A 24,114-nucleotide genomic window follows, 5' to 3' on the forward strand; every position below is an offset into this window, starting at 1 on the left:
CCTCTGGCTCCTCTGAAAGGAAATAGGTGCTGTCCTGGTTCAGTATTACACTTCATTTGATCTACACTCAGTGCCACAAACCCTCCCAAACCCAGTCCTTTGGAGCAAACAATGCAATGCTGCTTTAATCGCTGGCTCAAGACTTTTCCATTCAGTTAATCAGGAAAGACACAGAATGAGAATGCTCAAGTGAAGCCCTGTAACACATAAAAACTGTCATAGAATGGAAAAATGCAGAAGATTGAGTACAAAATTAATTTTGTGCTTTGGACCAGTGATCACCAATCTCTTTGTTCACAAGTCAGGCTTGGGGAAACACCCCAAGTGTTTTTCCACAGGGAAAGGAGTGAGGCACAATAAAACCAGGTGATGAATGGGCAGAATCTGCAGTGGTTGCTTGAACATAAACCTTTAGTGTCAGCTGCTTGCTCCGTGGGCAGAAGGAACAGTTGTGTGAGGAGACAAAAAAAACCAAATCTGAGTCTTACATAAAAGTGAGGCAAAAATCTTGTCCTTACCATTCTGCTCATCCAGCTCATTCCCAATTTCCTGCCCCATTTGTTTTTGCCGGGATATGATTGAAGAAAGAGCATCGAGTCCAGCATCTTGTTCTGCACCAGGAAAATACAGTAAATTAATAATTATTTTTAAAAAGCAAACAAGATTTAACATTCAGCTGTTACTCAATCATAAGTGCAGGGGATTTTACAGCACACACAACGAGCTCCCGATTAGCCTTTTTAAATTTTCCAAGCAACTTTTAACGTGAATAAAAGAAAACAGGTGATGCAAACACCAAAGAACTCAGAGATTTTTAAAGCTGCAAGAGGACACAGAGGATGGGGGAAAGCTGAGGGCAGTGAAAGTGTGTTCTCTGCAGAACTCCTGAGTGAAGAATCACATCCCCTGTACCCCACAGGCAGCAGAGAGCCCCTCAGCCAAAATGTGCAGCTCTCCCTGCCCAAAGCTGCCAGGAGTGGCACAAGAGGAGCTGCAGAGTACCCCGGGCACAGCAGTGATGCCCAAATGGGATGGCCATGGCCAGGACACCCTTCACTTCAACAGCCCTCTAACACTTCATTCAACCTCAGTTTAATTACCTATAATGTAATTAGAAACATAGCTGAGGTTTCTCCTGGACCAGATAGGTTCTCCTGAGCTGCACACAAGTTGCTCCCAAGCAGGGTGAAGCAGGCTTTATCTGGAGACTGACTTCATTCCATCCCTGCCAATACTTAATTGCCTGGAAATGACCTCATTAACCACCTGACCTCCTCAGGCTGAGGTTTCCCACCACTTCCAAAGTCAGAGATTCCTTATGGGTGCAGAGGGCCAAAAACTAAAGACCCTTTTTGGATGAGTTAATTCCTACCTCACCTTAACACCCTACCTGCTCCAATTCAACAACGGATTTAATGCACTCAGCAACACCCCAACACCTAGCGCAGTTATGTGATCACACTGCACACCAAAACCACTAATATGGGCAAAATCACGACTTTTACAATTTAAATTAAGAAGTTACATCCAGTTAAGAACATTGCAAGCACAATGCTGCTCCTGCAAATACAGAAAGTTGCCTGGAGCTGCTGCATTTGACATCTGTAAATAATGAAACTTCAGCACAGGTTGGTGTGTTGGGGTTCAAATAAAGGCTCCTGAGTCCCAGAGATGCTCAAAACAACCACAAAAGCTCCTGTACCTTCAATGATCCTTCTCTGCTGCTGCCTGAGCTCATCAAAGCCAAGTCCTCTGGTCTCCTCGGACTCTTCCAAGAGCCAGGGGTTGGTGATGCCTCGTTTGGCCCCTCCTGCCATGAGGCTGGACCTGAAAAGAGTTCCAGTGAGTGATTTCCAACCCCCCTGGCTGTGTGCTCTGCCCCTGGCAGGCAGCGGCACACAGGGCTGAGCAGTCCATGGGGCTCTGTGCAATCCCAGGAAGAATCAGCCAAAAGCAATCCCCAATAACAAATCCACCTCACAGGCTGGAATTGGCAAGGGAGGAGAGAATTCATTTTACAGGGAAAAATAGACTATATAACATATCCACAGATTGTATAATATATCCATATAAAACGTTGTTTACATGTAGAATACACAACATTCCTGGGAATACACATTATTCCTGTATTTGCTACATGGTCAAAGCACAAACTTATAAAAATACTGCTACAGCCTCAAACAGTAAAAGGATCCACTTGTTAAGAGATGCAAATCAGATGAGACTTTTAATTCCCTGCAATCCCGACCAAACCTAATCAGGAACATTCCTGAACTTCAAGAACTGTAGATGGACACAGCTCCCTTCCTGCATGTCGTAGTCTGGCATCAACCTGAATGAGAAGCCAGGAACACACGCTCTTAAGTGAAAGAGCAATTAAATAATGGGTTTTCTTTTCAAAGAATTATGACTTGAGATTGTTCACATTACAGACACTTCCCTGGTGACCATGGAAAACAAGTTTTCCATGTCCATGGGACATAAATCCAAGCAGTAAAATGAAACCCCACTTGAATATTTCCTCAATACCAGATTTTTGGTTTCTGCCTTTCAGCTCCTCACTGGTTTCTCCTACAAGACAAACCTCATGACAGACTGAGAGCCCCCTGAACCCAGAACTGCAGCTCAGGTTTGGGGGGAGGCATGGTAAGCTTGCTTCCCCCACAGATGTTCACAAGTGGGAGCTTTTGCTTTCTGCTTGCCTTTCTTTAAACTCTGTATTTCATTCCCATTTTACCTTTTCCCTGCCCTTTCCCAAAGCACATCCACAAACAACCCAAAAACAGAGAAGAAAACTTCTAGGATCTCACAAATTCTCAGTGATTTTAGTTACACCAACACCTAAATTTGAATGTTGCCGTTGTTTTGGTGTTTTTACTGGAGTTTTTAATGGAGTTGTTCTCCAGGAGATGCTCTGATGCTGCCCAGTGCCCACACGTGCTGGACATGCCTCTGTGGCCCAAGCCCGGGGCAGGAGGGACAGAGGGGCCAGGAGGGGTCAGGGCCCTGCTGGCACTGAAGGGTGGCCGAGCACAGCCCAGAGCTCGGGCCGGAGCTCCTGGAGGAATCCTGGGGAGCTGGGGACATCTCCTGGCCGTGGGATGGAGCAGCACTGCTGGAAAATCACCCCCACACGAGAGCTCTGCAGCTCCTCTCCCTGGGCACTGCAGCGTGGGTGCTGCACTCCAGCTCAAGGTAAAGTCAGAAGAAAAAAATAAGAGGAAAAAAAAAAACTTTTTTTTTAATATATAAAAGTGGCTAAAAAGCACTTTTCATAAATCTCAACATCTTCCTTAACCACCCCAGTGATGCTGAACACTAAAGCAGAGCCAGCCCTGCTGTGTCAAAACCAGCTGGGTATCAAGGGTAACACCAGAGAGGAGCTGGGATTCTTTTACATTCCAGTCCTGCACCTCCATTAAATTTCCATGTATTTATTGAGGTTAGCAATCAGGCTTGATTAGACAAACTTACACACACCTGGAGTGCAGTTTTACACATTACCCAGCTTTCCTCCCTGCTTTGGGGGATTAAATATGCTCTTTTATCTCCCAGCCTCACAACTGGCACCAGGTTTGTGAACACGACAGAAGAATTATAGTCCTGAAGATGGAAACATTACTGCAGCTCACCCAATTCAGTTCAATTAGAAGGACACAAAATACAGGGTAACAACATCTGACAAAGTTGTTTAACTAAAGCAAAGGGAACATAAAGCTCTCTGCTTGCTAAAAAGAGCACAACTATTTCTGCCTGTTAAAAAACAGCCAAGGCAAGCAAATTGGAAATAATTTGCAGCTCTGTCTCTCCCCCTCCCACCAGTGCTCTGCCCTATTCTTGTAGGTTGGGTCATGACAAGTGGTCTGCTCGTTACAATAATCTTTGTGACATGTTTGGTAACTACCTTCCCACAGAACACAGCAGAACTTCCTCCTGCCTCTGATCCTGCCCTGCCTTGCCTCGCTGGTGTGAAGATTAAAGCTTATCCAATTAGCCACCCACTGCCTCCGCCAAGTTAATCAGGCAAATCTGGGGAGCCTCACAGAGCACTGGAGTGTGGGGATGGCTTTTGATTATGGGAGCAGATTTAACTAATTACAGGGCTCAGCAATGTGCCTGAGTATAAAAGGTGATGGGGTTTAAAATCAGGGAGCTCTGTCACTGCCTAACAAGGGAGAGCTTGTCTTATTGTTTCACTGATAATTCTTAGAACACCTCCCAAGTAACTTAGATTACTCAACCAGCACTTACTCTAGGCCAAGGCCACACATCAAGGCTTAGGGCTTTACAAGACTGATCAGCAAGACTGAGTCTTAAACAAAACCCGGGTCATATGACAATTGGGTGGATGATCACTTGAACATTCCCTGAGCTACAGAGGGGCTCTTTGAAGCACCCAGGGCACTCCAGCCTGGCTTCACAGGTCACCCTCCACAGGGGTGCTGCAGGACTGGGGCATTCTCTCACTTATAGAGCTCACTGTATTTTCAGAAAGCTCCAAGATAATAAATACACCAAATATAATTTTAACATATGAAATAGAAACCCTATCTATTTCTCCAAAAACCCATGAGGGGCCAGAGGAGCACAGGCACTTCCACATCCCCTCCAGGCACCACCCCAGATGGAGATTTCCCCACAAGAACCTCTCCTGATGGGAAACCTCCAGCATTCTCTGGAACAGCCAGAGGACTTCTAGCCCCACCAGCACAAGAGCTGCTGTTCCCACATTCCAGAAAATTCCACTTTGCTCTTGGCACCATTTCCCTGTGGCTGGGTTCACGGCTCCCACCGCTTCAAGGACTGGGAGCTGCACGTGCTGGCTGAGGAGGCTGCTGGACAATCCTGACCATGCTGGCTTGTGACCACGCAGCCAAAGGCACATTAATCCTGGAAAGCCCCAGCCCACCCCTAGATCTGATCCTGGGACTCAGGTGTTCTCCTGGATGTTCTCCTCTTTTCCCACCCTTCCCATCTACCTCCCAGAACTGAGGCTAGCCCCATCCCAGCTCAGGACGCAGCAGCTGCAGCCAGGAGGCTCCAGCAGGAACTGGGAGGGAGGAAGGACACCAGGAAGGACTTTCAGAGGCACCTAAACAACTTTTGTTGATTTTATTTCCTAAAGAGCACTTGTGCCCCACAGACAACAGGCAGATTTCCAAAAGCATTTGACACCTGAAGCCAGGCACTCATGGATTGAAGCCTGTTTAGGATTAGGCAAAATACCTGTTTGGATCAAGGCTGAAACACCTTCCATCTGTCAGGAAAATGTTCAACCAGGAAAAATGGTGACCCACATTGAAGGAAAAAAAAATAAAATGTACCTAGGGCAGCTCTTACTGAAGGTGCTTTGTGTCCCACAGATACCAGAAGTTGTCTCTATTTTTGAGGAATTCCAAGAGACATCAAGGAAGGCCAATTAATTTATTGATTCTCTGGTGACTGATGTGGACTTCCCCATACTGAGACCTGGTCAGACAGGAGCAGGAATATTCCCATTTCTTGTCTCCACAAGTGTTTAAATACTCTAAAAGTTTGACATGTGACATCCAGAAAGTCAACATTCCTGTTTGCTTTTCCCACCCCTGCCTGTGGAAGGGAGTGAAACCCTGGGAATCCTGCCCCACTAAAGCCCCTGTTCTAACAACCTGCACAGATCTCTCCCAAGGAGAAAAGGGGGCAGAAGATACTGGAATTGTTATTAAAGCCCAATTAAAGGAGATGGAACTGGCCCTGCTCAAGGGGAGTCACACAAACAGCACAACCTTTCCCTGGAAAATCCCAGTGGCACCTTAATTAAGGCCGGAAGGGGCAGGAATGCTGTCCCTGAGCCATGGAGCTTCCTGCCCACAGTTGTCACTTGGGATCAACCCTGAGAGCATTAAAGCACAGCCCTGCACCCCAGAAACAGCTTCAGAGCAGCTTTCAAAGGATGTAAAACTCACTGAGTGGTGACCAAACGTAAACCAGCTTAATTCCAGGGAAAACCTCCCAGCCCCAGGCCCTGGGACAATAAATATGTGATCAGTGGTGCAGGAAGGTTAATGAAAGGAAGGGCTGCTGGCAAGAACAGGACCTGGGCACCGTGGGCTGTCACATCAGGGCTGGATTAGATATGGAAAAGCAGCACAAGCCAGGCAAGTGTCACTGCTCAGCTTCATCAAACTCCAGGTGCTGATTTTTCTAATGCAGGGAAAAGCTGAGTGTCAGCTGCAGGCACATTCCAGGCTGGGCTCTGCCACCTCTGGAATCCCAAAGCTGGGCCAGGACTCTGCAAGGATTTCAGAGGGACCTGGAGCTGGGAGCAGCAGCTGAGCCCTACAGACCCTGGGGGTTCCGTGCCCGACACCAGCTCCTGCCAGGATCCTTCCACACTCCTTCCAAGATCCCTCCAAGTTCCTTCCAAGCTCCTTCCAAGATCCCTCCATTCTCCTTCCATGCTCCTTCCAAACTCCTTCCAAGATCCCTCCAAGCTCCTTCCAAACTCCTTCCAAGCTCCTTCCAAGATCCCTCCACTAATCCTTCCAAACTCCTTCCAAGATCCCTCCATTCTCCTTCCATGCTCCTTCCAAACTCCTTCCAAGATCCCTCCAAGCTCCTTCCAAACTCCTTCCAAGCTCCTTCCAAGATCCCTCCACTAATCCTTCCAAACTCCTTCCAAGCTCTCTCCAAGCCCCTTCCCCACAGACCCACACACAGCCCAGGCTCAGCCAAGAGAGCAAGACTGGATTTCCTGGCACAAGATTAAGGGCCTGAGTTGTCTCTGCCTGTACCCCTGAAAACCAGACCCACAAGGGAGACCATGGATGGAGTGGGAATCCACCACACAGAATATTTGGCACAATTTTATCCATTTTTAATGAAGTTAAAAGAGAACTATAAAACATCAAGCCTTGCAACACGACCAAATAAATACTTACTCTGATGTTATCTTCTGCTGGAAAATACTGGATTCCTGATCGTTTCTAATGGGGCTTGAAATTATCAAGGGATTTTGGTATTTTCCTCTTGTTTGCCTCAACACCTTCTGGCTGGGGCAACCCAAGGTTGAATCCCTGAAGCAGCACCTTGCCAACACTGCCATGTCACAGCAGGGATGGCCACAAAGGCCACATCAGTTCAGGGACTGCAAGGCAGGGGACACAAGAGCTCTCCCACAACACAGATCCACATTTTGCCTACTCACTGTTTTACATGTTTGGGGTGACTCAGTGATTTAAGAGCCAACACAACAACAGGAGCTGCACTGAGCTCTGGAGAATCCAAACCTTGAACAATTGTTTGGGTCCAACCCCAGTCTGGAGGTTTATCACCTGCAGCTGGTGCTGCCCTGACATCTGGAAAGGTAAAGACAACAAATGACAATCACATGTTACAGAATGGGCTGGGCTGGAAGGGACCTTGAAGATCTCCAGGACCACCCCTGCCATAGGCAGGGACACCTTCCACTGTCCCAGGCTGCTCCAATGTCCAACCTGGCCTGGGATGCTTCCAGGGATCCAGGGGCAGCCACAGCTGCTCTGGGCAGCATGGGCAGCACAGCTCTGAGAGTAACAAACACAACAGAGGATAGAAGCACTGAAGCCAACCCCTTCACCCTCACTGAAGAGACCCTCAGCAAACATAAATACACCCAGGAATGCAGAAAAACATCAGCTGAACTCTGAGTATTACCACAACCAGTGCCCAACAGCCTCCAGTCACAGAGTGATGCCTTGAGTTTCAGCTTTCATTATTTCCACACTCTGCACTGCACTGGTGTGGGACTCTGAACTTCACACCAAGTGTTCCAAGTTCTCCTCACAGCTCAGGCACACAAAACAATCCTTTTCCAGCCCCACAGCCAAGGACAGGGCAGCAGCTTCAGCCCCAAAAAGTGCAAACAGCAGCGACTTGAGGAGAGCAATGTGGGAGGATGGGACTGCAGAACCTGGAGCTGGGCTTGGACAATGAAGCCCAAGATGGGAATGGAGCAGAACTGATCCAAGTGGGAGAACTCGTGACTCGGAGTCCACCTTGGGTCCATCTTGGGTCCATCTTGGCTGGAGCCACGGCCAGGCTCTTGCACTGCCCAAGGTGAATCCTTTGAATAAATCCCTGCTTTATTCCTTTGTCACTGCCCAGCCTCTGTTCCTGGGAGCCTCTCCAGGCACCAAGAGAACTGCCTGAATGTGCTGTCACTGACAAAACCACACCATTTCTAAGCAAATTAATCTCCCTGTGTTACCTGCAGGGGTAAATGAGCTCAGTGTCATCTGAGATGCACTCAAAGCACAGATCCTGATGGGACTGGAGGGAACAGTGCCATACCTGCTCATGTCTGGCTCCGGACCTTCATTCCTGTAGGACGCCTCGAGCTGTCTGTGCCGTGTCAGGAGATCATCCACCAAATTCTGCCTCCTGTCTCCTTCCAGCTGTGTGCTGGTGGCTCTGGGTTAAGGACCAAACTCAGAAACACTGAAATGCTTTCATTTCATTGTATAAAATAGTACTTGTTATATATTCTTAAAATAAATCAGACTTCCTGATCATCTAAATAACAATTTCAACTGAAAATATAAAGGCTCCAAAATATAAGAGGATTGGTCACATTTTTCTGAATGAAATCTGCTGTTACTCTAAATGTGTTTCTGATCTTTATATATCTGAAACAAAATGTTTCATACAGTGGCCACACAATGATCTTTATGTCATCCTGTCAATGTAATTAGAGAACTGAAAGGACGTTTACTGAGGACTGAAAGGACGTTTACAAATTAGCATTAAGAACAGCATTACACCCTCCAAAATCCAACCAAAGTAATTTTTGGTTTATTAGTTGGTCTCTAACACTGACAATGTACCAGTACTGCACAGGTTAAGCTCAGGGAAGGATGAGATTTCTTCTAAGAGCTCCAAATTACACCAGGGCAGGGCCAAGCAGAACAGAGACTTTAAAATCAGCAGGATATTTCTCATCTCACTTCACTGGATGCTCCTCACACAGACCAGGGAGCAGCCCCCAGCCAAGTGATCAGAGAAAAACCAAAATTTTCCTTTGAGCATCTGTTTTCACTTGCAATTCATGAGCAGAGCACCCGACATCCACTGATGAGCAGAGAAACAATTCACTCAGTGCCTCTGAAGAGCTTCCACAGGAGATCTGTGGGGGCTTTTTAAAATTAACCTCAGTGACATCCTGAAGGACTTCTAAGTCTCCCCCAAGTACCGCTGAGTGGATTCAGCAATGGCTGAACTGTTTTGTGTGTGTTTTCTACCACAGCAGCAGCATCTGCCTGCTCCAGCACCCACTGGGCAGAGGAGTTTCAGCCCTGGCCATCAGCACAGCACTCGGGGTTAGGGCTCACGAGGGATTTCTGCTGTGCTAGGCTGAAATTAAACATTCCTCCCTCCAGTCAGACTGCTACTGGATACCTTCAGGGAGATGGACATACCTGTGACTCCTGAACCTGACTCTTCCAGCACAGTCTGGCTGTGGGGTAACACTCTGGCAGAACATCTGTGATTTCTTCCCAAGGCATGTTTTGCAGCATTTTGATTAATCTGAAGCTGCAGCCCTGTTGTTTCTTATGTCAGCCAAAGTCAGGATAGCCCAGCCCTGCCCACAGCCTGAATAAAGCCTCCTTCCTTTTAGCCAGGCCTGGCCAAGAGAAAATGCCACGAGAAAATACCACAAGAAAATGCTGTGAGAAAAAGCCACCTGGCCAGTTTAGAGCTGGACAAGCAACTTTGCTCATACACCAGCAGTGCCTGCACAGCACAGACAGCACCAGGGCAGCTCTGAGGTGGCTCAGACATCTCCTTAAGCTCCTCTCAGCCCAGGTGACACAGAGGTGGCCAAAGCCAGGCTCTCTCCCAGCACCCCAGAGGTGCCCAGCCCTCCCCGTGCTGCAGCTTCTATGAAAATAACAACCAGCAGCACAAAGAAAGTTCTGGTGACAAAGTCTCCTGCAAAGGGAATGAGGGGAAAACCCAGAGTGTGTGGCAGAGGAATGGCAGCACATTTTCCACTGTGCCCACAGCCCAGAGGGGCAGGGGTGCTGTTTGCAGATACATCTGGCGTGTTGACACAGCCCGCAGCAGCAGCTCCCTCAGCTGCTCAATCTTCTCCCTGAGGCTCTGCAGCGAGGCCCTGATGGCCACATTGACCTGGGGGAACACAGAGACTGTCACTGGCCTGCTCTGTCAGATGTGCATGACATTTCATACTGCCTCACGACAACACATTTAACTTTTACTGCACAGGTGTGAAGGGCTCCACTGCAACCCCAGAGAGCCAGTTCAGAGCCAGAAGTCACTCCAGGCTGCTTACAAAACAATGCAACGGTTTCACAAGCACAATTCTAAGGCATTAATACTGATGAATATGGAAAGCTGTCTTTCAAGTCTTTATAAACGCTTCTTTACATGGGCAAAACATTTCAGCACATTTTAATATTTCCCAGATAAATTTCCAGCTCTTTCTTCTGATCTTCAATGAAAAATACAGGCACCAGCTTCTTTCACCACTGGGTTTCTTTCCCAGCTACCAGGATCAGAGAGAAGGTTGCTACAGGTTCACACATTCCCTGCACTGAACTCCTCCAGACTTGAAACTTAACACCCTAAAGAAATCCAGATTGTCCTGTTTCCCTTCTCAGAAGCACCTGGGACTCCCAATCCTTTCTCATCACTGACCTGCCCAGGATCAAGATGTGTCTGTTCTCAGCAAAAATGTAATTCAACCATTTTTCCCTGATGCAAGCAAACCCCAGACTTGCAGGAATCTTTCTTTCTCCCCACCCCTTCCCAACTCAAACTCACATTACCCTCTTGAGTATTTCCTCCTTAGATGTTATTTCTTCTCATACCAGTTATGCAGAAAAAAAACACTCTAACTGCAATTAACAATGCAAGTCGTCCTAATTAAGACTTGCTGTGCCTCTTGTTTACAAGCTGTGGCTTACAATGGGCACCAACCCCAGCTGCTCTGTGGGGAACTGGGAACAGAGAAGAAATACCTGCTCTGACTCTCAGTCCTGCTTTCTTGGAGACACAGAGGCAGCAGCAGCTCTCTGCAGGGGCAGTGCTGCCAGACCCTGCCTAGGTGTGTGCACAGGGATGGAGCAGGAGAGCCTCAGATAAAACCTCTGTGCCCAGGGAGGTTTGCTCTCAAACACCACCAGATACAACAGAGAGCAGATGCACCCAGCCTGAGGCAGCCAAAATCCACCTCTGGACCAAAGCAGCCCAACACCACCACAGCAGCAGATCCAAAGCAGGATGGGGGATCAATGAGTTTGGGAATGCTGAAGCCTCTGGGTGGCCTCCAGCTCTGTAATCAGATAACTAAAGGTGGTCTTATTTGTTCTCAGCTCCAGGTAGAGAGTGCTGCATTTGACTGACCTAGAACAGCAACAGAGCACAAAGGTGACACGGCCAAAAAAGTCACCAAATGCAGCCACCTGGCCAGAAACTGCAGTGAGATAGCAAAAGATTTCACCTCCTTCACAGAAAACTAAGAAAGAAGAAAAGTAGAAAGAAGAGAAACCAATGGAAGTTTTACGATCAGCTTAACAGAGCAGAGTTCACAGACGGTAAGTGCTGGATTAAAATTTTTCCTCACAGTTTGTTGTTCCACTTTAAATTTTTTGCTCTATTTTTGGATCAGCAACAAGCAAGAAGTTTGTCAGGCATGCTAATTGCAAAGTACGATAAAAATAAAAACCTGTTTACATTCTCCCTAAAAGGCCAATATCGTACAAAGACATTTTCCTGCATTACATCAGGAGGCACAGGACACGCGACTGCTCAGCTGTGGATTTCTCAACAGGCACTTCTGTTATGAAAACACCTCGCTCGTTGTTGGAAACTTGTTTAGAGTAGAATCAAACACTGCCAAATATTCCTCTTTACCTCTTAATGGATTAAAGGAAGTTGGAAAACACAGGGCATGGGACAAATGATTTTATGGAGAAGTCAGTCACCCGTGCATTGTTTCCATAAAACACAGCCCGGAGAGTTCCAGCCCCAGAAAGGCTCCAAACAACACCAATCCCACGTCTCCTTGGGGCTTGGACTCCTCAGAGGTATCAACCGATGGCAGTAGAGAACTTTGCCCTCTATAAACACAGACAGATTGAGCAGCAATCTTTTTATTGGTCTTCTGTTGTTGAGGTGTATCTGTACAATTCTGACACTTCACCATCCTGAATGCAGGAATTTAATCTGCACCTCCAAACTCTCCAAAGCCAGAGAAAATATTGCTCTCAAATCCCACTGATTTGGGGATCCTGAAAGCACTTCTCAACTCCTGCTGAACTGAGGCAGCCATTCAGCAGCACTGATTATTGTGCACAGCCTGCACACTTTTCCTCAGAATTTCTTCCAAGGAAACATTTCAAAAATGACATTTGATTTGAAAGCCCCTCAGCAAAGTGAGTGGCCCAACAGGTCCAGTGATCAGGCACTGCACTACAACCCTGATATAGAGAGGGGGCAGATAAAGCACTGGGGCTTTAATTATGCTGATTATTATAAACTACCAACTCAAGGGCTTACAGCAATTTTAATCTGAACACAGCCAAGGGAGCAGGTAATGACTCAAAGCTGCTCCTGAAGGAAACGATGAGACTTGGAGCCCCAGGGAAAGCAGCAGCCTGAGAACCTTAACTTTATTTTATTTCTTAAACAGGAAGTGTGAAAACGTGGAGAACACAACATTCCTGGTAAGCTCCAACTGCTGCTTCTCACTCCTGTTTAACTCTGGGCTTGTATTTTGTTAGAAATGCAGCTGAAACAAGGCTGCAAAGTTCATATTCCCTCTGATCTGCAGCCACCGCAAAAGGCAGGAGCCCGCCCTGGGGGAGGAACATTTGCTCCCTGTTCACAGAGAGAGGGCACAGAGCAGCTGCTGAGCATCCCAGAATCTCTGAGCTCGGGACAGCTCCATTCCAGGATCCCAAAATCCCTGAGCTCAGGGACAGCTCCATTCCAGCATCCCTGAGCTCTGAGACAGCTCCATCCCGGCAGGGACAGCCCGGAGCAGGCACAGGGTGTGCCCAGCACCGCCACAGCTCCCCCTTAAAGCAGCACTGCTGCACGCAGAGATGCACTGCTGCCAAACCCAAACGACCTTTGTGACACCGGGAAGCCACTGCACATTCCCAGATGGCATTCTGGTTCCCTGTACTGACACATCAAGGGACAGACACCGGCGCTGCGTTCCTGCCGTGGAACACAACCTTCCCCAACGACAGCGACACAGCTCCGGCCCCGACCCGCCCCTTCCGCGGCTCCTGCACCTCCCAGGGCGCGCATCCCGGGAATCCCGCTCTCCCAGGGCCCGCATCCCGGGAATCCCGCTCTCCCAGGGCCCGCATCCCGGGAATCCCGCTCTCCCAGGGCCCGTCGGACCCGGCACAGCCAAACCCAGCCCGTGTCCGGCCCAGCCCAGTCCCAAGCCCCCCGAACCCCTCCCTGCCGGGGCACCTTGGCCGAGCTCTCCCCGCTCCGCTGGCAGCGATTCCGCTCCTGGATCCTCTCGGCGATGTCCTGGGCGAGTTGGCGAGCGGCGGAGAGCAGCGGGAGCCTGGGGGCACGGCAGCGGCTGAGCCCGGGGCCGAGGCATGGACCCGGGATCGGCCGGGATGGGCTGGGATGGGACGGGACCCGCTGGGATCGGATGGGATGGGTTGCTATAAACCTCGGGAAAAGGCCCGAGAGGGGAAGGCACAGCACCCCCAAAACACGCGCACACCCCGGGATGGTTTTGGGAAGGCATACCCTCCCACCCCGCACAGCCCTGCCCCACCCGGTCCCGCTCCCGCCCGTGCCGAGCCCCGGAGGCTCCGGACGCTCCGCAGCCCCGGCAGGGCCGAGCCCGGCCCGCAGCCCCCGGCCCGGCCCGGCCCGGCGCTCACCAGGGGTCCGGAGCCATCGCGACCCCGGAACCTTCCCGCCGCTTCCGCCGGATCCGCCCGGACGCGCCGCGCGCAGGCGCCGGGAGGGCACGGAGGGGAGGGGGAAATGGGAGAAGGAAATGAGAGAGGAGAGATGGAGCGGGCGGAGAGGTGCCGGGGTACGGGCCCGGGGGAGCCGAGCCGGCCCCAGGACTGCAGCGGTGCGGGGTGCCCGGTGCTGCGGGGAGCGGGGCCGATGGCGCGGCGGTTCCGATGTGCGGTAGGGGGGGCAGGGGCGGGTGTTCAGGGGCAGAGGTGCAGATGTGCGGGGCGCAGGGACACAGGTGCGGATGTGCAGGGTGTAGAGGTGCGGACATTCAGGGTGCAGTTGTGTGCAGATGTGCACAGCACAGAACCAGAGCTGTCCCCACCCCTCCCTCCCTGCCTCCCTCTCCCTGCTGCCGCACAAACACAACACTGAGCGGTGGCACCGGTTCCCTTCTCCAAATCCCAAATCCCCAGCTCTCTTCGCTGTCCCTGCCTATCTCTAGTGACAGTCGCTGTCCTCCCTGCCCACGCCGATGTTCCCGTCCCCCCCGGTCCCGGCTGACACTGGCGGTGCTGGCGCTGTTTTGGCCGCGGAGGGCGCAGCCCCTCGCTCCCGCAGAGGCTCCATCCGAGCCCTTCCCAGCCCTGATCCTCCAGGATTTGGCCTCTCCCTTTGTTTCGGGGTGCGCTCGGTGACGCAAATCGGGCACAAAGCTGAGGAGCAGCCTCGGGGCGCTGGCAACGAGGTTTTATCGCCCTCGTCACGCGGGGCTGCTGCGGCAGCGCTGGGGTGTGTTGACAAGGACGGTGATGACGATAGTGATCAGGACAATCACAACAATTGTCATAACGACATTGATAACGATAACGAGCGCATCTTCGTCAGCACATTGCCATTCTCGGGGCTGATCCCGCTGTGCTCCCCCATTCCCGGGGACTGATCCCCGCTGTGCTCCCCCATTCCCTGGGGCTGACCCGCTGTGCTCCCTCATTCCCTGGTCTGATCCCCGCTGTGCTCCCCCATTCCCTGGGCTGATCCCCGCTGTGCTCCCCCATTCCCGGGGGCTGATCCCCGCTGTGCTCCCCCATTCCCGGGGCTGATCCCGCTGCCGTGGCCATCAAACATTCATGGCCTTCGGCTGCGCTGTTCAGCCGGAGCCCCACGGCCTCTACATATTTAATATTTCGCCATTAAAAACGCATGAAGTGACATTTCCTTTCGCCCTGTCCCTAATTCACTTCCATCTCCAGAGCGTGTGCCGGAGGTTTCAGAGCTCGTCGGGCTGGCAGAAGAGGCGGCCGCTGTCCTGGAGAAGGCAAATGAGGATAAGGCGGCCGAAAAGGTCCTGGAAAGGCAGCGGGAGCCGCTGCTGCCAGAGCTGGGCAAAGGCTTGGAGCTGCAGAGAGAAGGAGCGGCCCCTGGCACCAGGAGCAGAGCGGGGTGCGGGGTGCGGGATGCGGACCCCCCGGGCCTCTGGAGTGGGGCCGGGGCCGTCACTGCCCCTTTGGGAGCAGCCTGTGGAGCAGAGCCGCCCGGACAGGCTCCGGGGCGGATAAAGAGATAAGGATAAGGATAATTCCCACTGGGAGACCCACTCGCCCCCCTCCCACACAGCACAGCCCGGGGGTCTTTGCTGAGCCTCGCCCCCACTCCCGGGGGCTCCGCGCTTGTCAGGGGCAAAGGCGGGGAGGGGTGACGGGACAGCCGAGCTGCAGCTGAGGAATTTGGCACAGCACGGAGAAGGTGAGGAAAAGCAGAGGGTCCTCAAGCAGGGACCCTTGCTCGGGAGATGCCGCAGGGCCGCGGTGCCAGCGGATGCTCGGGGAGGTGCTGCAGGTGCAGGTCAGGAACAACCTGCGGCTGCTCTTATCGCCACAGAAACAATCCGTTTTAAAAGGCAAATAAAAAGCCTTTAAAATGTTAGGATACCTATAAAAGTGCCCGCTAAGCGTGGCCTGAGCTGCGAGTTCTGCGTCAGCGCTGTCGGGCCGGGGCGATGTCCTGGGAGCCTCTTTGGAGGCTCCAGCCTCTGCTGGAAGCTGCTTTTCCTCCAGCTCAGCTCTTGTGTCCATGAATACAGCTCTCAGTCCGCAGCTCTGCAGCGCGTTCTGAGACTAAAATCCATCGGTACCAACCATTCCCCGGGGGCAGACCGCGAACGCTGGAGCCCCGCAGCCGTGCCAGCAGTAGCCGCAGCCTGAGCTCCGCCGGCAGCCGGGGGGCGCGGGGGCTGCGGGGCCGCACCGCCCGAATTTCCCCGGGGCTGCGCTGGAGCAGCGCCGCTCACCCGCGGCCGGCACGGCCCCGACAGCGCTCGGCGGGGGCAGCCGGGGGTCGCTTCTCCCCGCCACCCCGGTGTCCCCCTGTCCTCAGCGTCCATCTGTCCCGGCTTCCCAGCCCTGCTGCTCGCAGCTCCTCTCCTCGGGTCCCCGGGTGGCCCCAGCGGGAAGCGGAGCCAGCCCCGCTCGCTGGGCCGGGCTGTCCCCGCTCAAGGCCTGGCCCCGGAGCCCCCGCCCGCCTCAGCCCCCGGCACCTCCTGCCCCGGGAGCTGCGCAGGGAGCGAGTCCCGGAGCGGGAACACGAAGGTTATCCTCGGCAAAATAAAGGCTTCTTTTACTGCTCGTGTGGCTGTTTGATGTTATCTCAGCCCACGGGCTGTTTACAGCCCCCAGCCGGGCTCGGCGCGGATCTGGGGCAGGAAGGGGCGATGCGGGAGCGGAGCTGCTCCACCCTCGCTGTATTTACCCCAAATAAACCCCGGAGCCGGCGCTGGCCCTCACCTTAAAAGCGCGGGCAGGGGCCGGGGCCAGAGGGGACCCGGCAGGGGTGGCCGAGCTGGCACATGCTGCAGGTGGGGCTCAGCCTGCCCCGCTCCCCCGGGGGCGCGGCCGCCGCCTTCCCCATGGCCGAGCCGGCCGCGGGCGAGGACGCGGGCACCGGGCGAGGTGAGTGCGCCGAGCGGGGCCCGCCCGTGCCGGGACACGTCCGGCGGAGAGAGAGGGGCTGGGGCACACCCGAATTCCTGCCCCGAGCTGGAGCCTCCGTTCGGCACCCGGGGCCGGGGCACCGGCGGTCGGGTGGGCTCGGGCTGGTGCTGCTCGGTACCCGGGCAGGGCAGCACCCGGGGGAGAGGGCGAGGTGAATCTGGGGATCGCCGGGTGCAGACAGCCCCTGATTCAGCGCCGGTGTTGTCTCAGCCTGGTTTCTGTGGCCAGGAGCCCCCGTGACTGTGCTGGGGTCAGGCTGTGTCCAGGACAGGGAGTCGGGCCGAGCCACCGCATCCAACAGCTGAACCCTGAAGCAGACTGAGCCCGAGCCGCCGCTCCTGCCGGCCTCGGGCGAGCGCCAAACTGAGCTGGAGAGCAAGAGCCAGAGCCGGACCCAGCCCGGGCGCCGGGAGCGTCCCGATGTGCCACCACGTGCTGTCCCCCCGTGTCCCCTTGGCTCAGTGAGAATCCGTCCTGGACCCCCCAGCAACGGAGCCCAGCCACGATGAACACATCGGAGGGTTAATGAGTGCGCTGACTGACTTTATCCCTGGCCCCTGGCCCCTGGCCGTCAATCGGTGCCCAGCAGAGCTCACCCACGCGGGGACAGCTCCCGTGGCCCGTGCGGGGATCGCCTGGAGCGAGCTCTCCCGCAGCCCCAGGAAATGCCGCTCCCGTCTCTCTAGGAGGAGCTCAGACTCTGCTCTTCCCAGCCCCGGGCTGGCGGCTGCCCGAGCCCTGCCCCGGGGCCGTGAGCTGTTGGAGGGCTGGAAAGCCCCTCACGGTGTGAGAAGAAACACCGACACCCAGCTGGGACCTGGCCCCACACTTCTCCAGGGCCCTGAGCTGATGGGAGCGGGAGAGGGCAAAGCCTGAAACCCTTCCCTTTTTAGGGGAGAGCAAAGAAACCCGGGACGTGGCTGGGAGACTTCAGAGCGCCCTCAGCCAGGGTGAAACGCTGTCAGTGGGGCGGTGAAAGGTGTTCCATGAAATCTCTTTGTCCTGCAGAGGTGCTTGGCTCATCCCCGGTCACCATCGTGGTCACGTCCGCGGCCGACACCTGGGACATCGACACCTCCTCCCGCCTGGGCTGTGGGCAGTTCGTGGACTGGGACAAGATGCCGGAGCCGCAGCAGCCGGCGCAGATCCCGCGGGACGTCCTGGCCAGGTCCCCGAAGGAGCTGAAGAGGCTGATGAGAGAAGGCTGCTGGGGCTGGAGCCACGCGGGCCGGGCCCGGCTCTACCCCCGGCTCATCCAGCAGGTCTCCTGCCGCCTCGTCACCCCCGACGCGCTCGTGTACAGGGACGTGGCCGGCCGGCTCTTCGGGAAGCCCAGCGTGAGCTCCCACCCTCTGCCCGAGTTCCTGGAGGGCTGCCCCATGCCCACCTACTGCCTCAACCCGCACGGGGTCACGGCCCTGAAGAAGATCCTCATCTGCGTGGGCACCCTGTTCCCCGACATCACCCACAGCCCCCTGCTGCCCGCGCTGGCGGCGCTGCTGCTGCACTACAGCGAGGACGAGGCGCAGTGCTTCGAGAGCGTCTCTCGCCTCATCGCCAGCAACGCTCCCCACGCCGACTACATCGACCAGTCCTTCCTGGCCCACCAGGCCTCCTGCATGACCTTCGGGGACCTGGCCAACAAGCACTGCCCGGCAGCCCACAAGCTCATAGCCGGCGCCGCCGAGAACGTCCTCGAGGTCTACTCGGAGTGGCTGTCGTGGCTCTTCCCCGGGCTGCCCTTCGGCTACGCCGTGCGGGTGCTGGACGTGTTCCTGCTGGAGGGCCAGAAGGTCCTGTACCGCATCGCCCTGGCCCTGCTCAAGCAGTTCCGCCTCTCGGTGGCCCCGGCCGGGCTGCAGGGCTCTGACATCAAGGCAGAGCTGCAGGCTTTCTCCAGGAACATCGCCCAGCACGTCACTGTGGACAAACTCCTGGAGAGAGCCTTTGGCATCCGGCTGTTTTCCCGCAAGGAGATCTGGCTTCTCCAGATGGCCAACAGGAAGGCGTTGATGGAGAGGGGCATCACCGTGGTGCAGAGAAGGTGAGGAGAGCTCTGCATTGCCCAGCTCTGAGGGTTGAGCAGGCAAAATGGGAGTTCCTCTGGAGAATACCCCGGGGCGAGCTGCAGGCACCTCCCGCAGCCAGGGCTGTGCTGGGTCCTCCCAGACCCTGGGGACCCTGTCAGGGGACAGGGCACAGCGGGTACAGCCAGACCTGGGGACCTTGTCAGGGAACGGGGTACAGCCAGAGATGGGGACCCTGTTAGGGGACAGGGCCTGGCCTGATGTCCCTTCCCTTGCAGGCCATCCTTCCACCTGGCTGTGGACATGCAGAACTTCAGCTCCAGCACTGTCACGGCGCAGGAGATGCGCCTCGTCTGGTCCTGGATCCCCGAGCGCTTCTCGCTCTTCCCCCCGCTGCTGCTCTTCTCCACCTCCAAGGATGGCTGCAGCCTGCAGAGGTGAAGCCTCACCTGCCCAGCGGGACCGGGCGTGTCGGGCACACGGGGAACCCTGGGCAGGGCTTGGTGTTGGAAAAAGGAGCAACACAAATGACCTGGGGCACATCTGGGGCTGCTGGGGACCCTCGTGGCTCGATTCGGGGTCCTGAGTGTGGCTTAGGGGAGAGGGCAGAGGCTGAGCCCGGTGGCCACCAACACCTGGGCACTGCCCGGGGCACACAGAGCCCTGTGGATGTGCCAGGCAGGGATGTCCCCACATGCCACACTGTGCCAGGTCCACTGTGAGTGGCCAGGGACATCCAGCACATCCTGCCCAGGGCTCCAGCTCCCCCAGAGCCCACCCCTTGTCCATCTCTGCAGGTTCTACACGTGCTGTGAAGGCTATGAACCCACGGTGCTGCTCATCAAAACCACCGAGGGCGAGGTGAGCGTTTCCCAGGCAGGGCTGGGGAAGGGACAGGGTGGGTGACCCCACAGGCTCTTCTTGGAGCATTCACGGGCTGTGTGGTCCCTGTGCTGCCCCACCCCGGGCCTGTCCCAGCTGCCAGAACAGAACAAACTGCACCTCTGGCCACCACACACACCTCAGCCAGGGGTGCTGGGGGAACAGGAGGAGTGGGTGAGGGAGAGAGAGGCCACGAGTGAGACTTTAATTGCAAATGCAGACTGACTCATGGGTCCTCGCTGAGCAGACTCTCCTGAAGTCAGCAGATGCTTTGTCTGAGCCAGGACTTGCTTTCAAAGCATTAAAGGCCAGGTTCTGTCTCTGATTGCCTGAGCAGCCACACAAGGGAAATGGAAGAGAAATAAGGACAGTTCCTACTGAAAGCTATGGAATAACTGCAAAGGCCCCTGAGCCAGGGCCCTTCCTGGGGACTCTGAGTGCCTCATAAACCCCTAATTTATCTCTCCATTCTTTATCCCAAAGTGGAGGCAGTTTCTGTGAATTGTTCAGGGCTCCTGAAGATTTACTGACCAGCAGTGCTGATGTCCCCAGGCTGACACTTCAGGGTGGGGTGGAGATAAACCTGCCACCCCCGGGGGCCTTGTGCAGAGAAGGGCAGGTGACCTAGAAAACCTTGTTTCCTAAAGGTTTTAACTCCTGTTATCCCTTGGCTGTGGAGGCAGGAGAAGTTCCCAGCCCTCAGCAGGGCCTCACAGCCATGGTCAGGTCAGGGGTGTCCACAGCAGGGTCAGCCTTGGGCACTGAGGCTGGGTGGGCTCTGTGCAGGGAACCAGGGATGGGCAGTGCAGGATGGAGCTGGCACAGCAGGATTTGGGGCATTGGGATTGCTCGGTGCAGGGTACCAGGGATGGGCAGTGCAGGATGGATCTGGCACAGCAGGATTTGGGGCTCTGGGATTGCTCAGTGCAGGGTACCAGGGATGGGCAGTGCAGGATGGAGGTGGCACAGCAGGATTTGGGGCTCTGGGATTGCTCAGTGCAGGGTACCAGGGATGGGCAGTGCAGGATGGAGCTGGCACAGCAGGATTTGGGGCTCTGGGATTGCTCAGTGCAGGGTACCAGGGATGGGCAGTGCAGGATGGAGCTGGCACAGCAGGATTTGGGGCTCTGATTCCCCAGAGGATGGGGCACAGCCCCTGCCCTACTGAGCCCGGGGCAATGCCTGGCGCTCCCGGGGCTGGCTCTGCTCCCATCCCCTGACCGTCCCCGTGCTCTCTCCCAAGGTGTGTGGGGCGTTTCTCTCCTCTGACTGGAGCGAAAGGAAGAAGAACGGAGCCACATCGGGCTTTTTTGGGACAGGGGAGTGCTTTGTGTTCACTGTAAGTGACGGATTTTGGCTGGGTCTGTCCCTTCATTGCTGTCCTGCCAGCACGTCCTGTCCCTTCCCTGGCCTGGGTCCAAACCTGGACGCAGCACTTGCCCCCAGCACCCCCAGCACCCCCCCAGCAGCAGCAGCATCTTCCCGCAGCGGTGCGAGGTGCCCCAGGGCCAGGGCTCACAGGTGTGCCCCGCTGACCAGGTGCGCCCCGAGGCAGAGAGGTACGAGTGGGTGTTCATCAAGAAGCCGGAGCTGGCCAAGGCCGTGCCGCGCTCGCCTTCCCCCGCTCCCGAATCCCGGCTCGGCCCCTCCCGGGACAGCCGCAGCTCCAGCCCCAACCACCTCGCCGTGCCCTCGCCGCAGAGGAGAGGCCGCCTGTCCCCGTTCCTGGCCGTCAGGCACTTCCTGCTGCCCTCCAAAACTGCCTCCATGTTCATGTCCGGCTCCCGGGACGGGATCGTTATCGGTAAGGGGGGTCGATATCGATAAGGGGGGATCATTATCGCTAAGGGGGATCGTTATCAATAAGGGAGATCAATATCCGTGAAGGGGATTGTTATCGGTAAGGGGGGGTGGTATCAGTAAATGAGATCGGTATCGATAAGGGGGGATCAATATCAGTAGGGGGGGGTCAATATCGGTAACAGGGATCGATATCAGTGAAAGAGATTGTTATCGGTAAAAGGGATCGATATCAGTGAAAGGGATCGATATCAGTAAGAGGGGATCCATGTCAATGGAAGGGATCCTTATCGATAAGGGGGATCGATATCAGTAAGGGGGTCGAGTTTGCAAAGGGGGTCATTATCGGTAAAAGGGATCGATATGGGTGAAAGGGATCGATATCAGTGAAAGGGATCGATATCAGTAGAAGGGATCGATATCAGTGAAAGGGATCGCTATTGGTAAAAGGGATTGATATCAGTGAAAGGGATCGATGTCGGTGAAAGGGATCGATGTCGGTGAAAGAATGGATCGATATCAGTAAAAGGGATTGATATCGATGAAAGGGATCGATATCGATAGAAGGGATCGATATCGGTACCTCCCCAGGGTGGCACCCACCGCCCGCCGCTGCCGCGCTGGAAGGGCCCACTCCGGGTTAAACCCCGAGTTTTCCCCAAGGAGCTCCCGCTTGGGGATATCGGGTTCAGGTCCGGGGAGGCGAGGGCGGCCCCCCCTTCCTCCAGTGCAGGGAACCTTCCGAGAGCCCCAAGGGGGGCCCCACAGCCCAAATCCCGGCGAGGTTCACAGCCCGGGGCCGGAGCGTCCCTTCCCAGGCCAGGAACTCCCGCAGGAACAGCCCGAGCCCCTCCCAGCCCCGGAGCGGGGTCAGGACGGGCCGGGGTCACAGAGCGAGGGGCCGGGGTCACAGAGCGAGGGGCCGGGGTCACAGAGCGAGGGGCCGGGGCAGCCGGGCCCGACCCTGCGCTCGCTCTTGCAGGTGGAGGGGGAGGCCAAGCGCTGTCCCTGGACGCCAGCCTGCTCTGGGGACACACGGAGCGCTGCGAGACCTTCGACAACCCCCCGCTCTGCCAGGAGAACTTCCAGGTGCAGCTCTTGGAAGTGTGGGGCTTTCAAAGCGCGTAGTTCCCGTGGGGACGCCCCTCGTGTGCCACCCACGGGCACGGGGACGGGCACGGGGAGCCCTCCCCGCGCTGGCCACCCCAGCCGGGCTGTGGCCACCTGTGCAGCAGCTCCACTCTCCATCGTCCCCTCCGCGGTCACACCAGATCACACCAGACCAGATCACACCAGACCAGACCACACCAGACCAGACCAGACCAGATCACACCAGACCAGATCACACCAGACCAGATCAGATCAGATCAGCCCTCGCGGGGCTCTGGAGAGAGGGCGAGGCAGTGCCAGGACCGGGACTGCAGGCGCTGCCCTCGGGGACATTCGAGGTCCCCTCCCGCAGTTCAGACCCAGCCCGCTCCACCCAGTGTGTCCCAGTTTGGGGTTCTGGAGGGGAGGGCAGCCAGCCTGGAGTTCCTCACACCTCCCTGGCCTGTCTGCAGAGTGGGGCTCAGCAAAGCAGTGGCAGCACGGGCAGATTTTGTGGGAATTCTGAGCCCAGGCAAAGCCTCACACCGAGCTCCAGAGCTCACCAGAAACATTCTCAGATCCGCTTCCCCCCGGCCCCAAGCCCAGCACAGCCCTTCAAGCCATCCCCGGAGTTCTGCAGCCCCCGTGGGTATCCAGGACTTCCCGGGATCCCCCAGCACCGGGAGAGACTCTTGTCCCTGGCTGGAAGTGCTGCCGAAGTGGTGGTGGCAAAGCCCTGCCTGGGGTTTGTGGGGTGCAGCCACAGCCCCGGGGGGACCCCACGTGTGGGGCTGAGCCCTTCGCTCTGTCCCCAGCCCAGGGCTGGTGTGAGGCTGCAGGGCTGGACACGGAGGAGATTCCCCGATGGACCACTGGGATGGGCTGATTTAACGTGGAATGGGAGCATGTAGTGCTGCTGTTAGACACGGGAGGGCTGGAGGCCACAGGGATCCCTCTGACTGCAGCAGGAGAACCTCTCCACGCTTTCCCGGGTGGGGTGACCTCCCACTCATCCCAGCCCTGCCGGCCCCTCGGGGCGGGAGCTGTGGCTGCCCCGGGGCTGTGCCAGCGCTGGCAGGAGGGCACACAGCAGGAGCAGCGGTGGCAGAGCTCCCACGGGCACAGGCACACCAGGAATGGCTCAGAGCCCCCGCGGGGTATCCTGGCACACTGGGAATGGGGTGTCTGGGCCAGAGCCGCCAGGAAAGGAATCAGAGGGAATGAGAAATACTCGAGGAGAGGGAATTCTGGCAGTGGGGAGTGCGACCACTGACTCATTGACCACTGACTCAAACGGAGCCGACCCAAAGGCTCAAAGGAGGGAAGAGCTGCTCCTGTGACTGATCAGGACACTCCCAGAAAAACAGGGCTTGGATGCCAATTAATAAAAAGTAAACATT

The 24,114-nt window shown here is 55.4% G+C and overlaps 2 protein-coding genes across 2 annotated transcripts in view; one reads left to right on the forward strand and one right to left on the reverse strand.

Moving 5' to 3' along the window:
- The window catches only part of STX8 (syntaxin 8), an 88,761-nt gene extending 74,829 nt beyond the window's left edge, over window positions 1-13,932 (reverse strand). The window contains exons 1-6 of the mRNA XM_062506304.1: window positions 13,902-13,932; window positions 13,471-13,570; window positions 10,055-10,149; window positions 8,311-8,421; window positions 1,703-1,827; window positions 519-611 (exon numbers count right to left, since the gene is read on the reverse strand). Coding sequence (XP_062362288.1) covers window positions 519-611; window positions 1,703-1,827; window positions 8,311-8,421; window positions 10,055-10,149; window positions 13,471-13,570; window positions 13,902-13,918 — 541 coding nt within the window. The 5' untranslated portion in view covers window positions 13,919-13,932. The remainder of the gene's footprint in view (window positions 1-518; window positions 612-1,702; window positions 1,828-8,310; window positions 8,422-10,054; window positions 10,150-13,470; window positions 13,571-13,901) is intronic.
- Window positions 13,933-16,771: 2,839 nt separating this feature from the next.
- LOC134052056 (TBC1 domain family member 24-like) lies at window positions 16,772-22,753 on the forward strand. Its single transcript, XM_062506254.1, has 7 exons — window positions 16,772-16,874; window positions 17,925-18,960; window positions 19,222-19,380; window positions 19,741-19,804; window positions 21,069-21,164; window positions 21,365-21,629; window positions 22,608-22,753. The coding sequence occupies exons 1-7, from the start codon at window positions 16,772-16,774 to the stop codon at window positions 22,751-22,753; spliced, it is 1,869 nt and encodes a 622-aa protein (XP_062362238.1).
- The last annotated feature ends 1,361 nt before the right edge of the window (window positions 22,754-24,114 follow it).

The sequence above is a fragment of the Cinclus cinclus genome, chromosome 20, assembly GCF_963662255.1.
Source record: "Cinclus cinclus chromosome 20, bCinCin1.1, whole genome shotgun sequence".
Taxonomy (NCBI): domain Eukaryota; kingdom Metazoa; phylum Chordata; class Aves; order Passeriformes; family Cinclidae; genus Cinclus; species Cinclus cinclus.

Excerpts from the sequence above, each read along its gene's own strand:
- LOC134052056 (XM_062506254.1), top strand. The coding sequence starts at position 16,772 with ATGCTGCAGGTGGGGCTCAGCCTGCCCCGCTCCCCCGGGGGCGCGGCC. Across the intron at positions 18,961-19,221 it reads ATCACCGTGGTGCAGAGAAG|GCCATCCTTCCACCTGGCTG; the intron begins GTGAGGAGAGCT and ends CTTCCCTTGCAG. Across the intron at positions 19,805-21,068 it reads TCAAAACCACCGAGGGCGAG|GTGTGTGGGGCGTTTCTCTC; the intron begins GTGAGCGTTTCC and ends CTCTCTCCCAAG.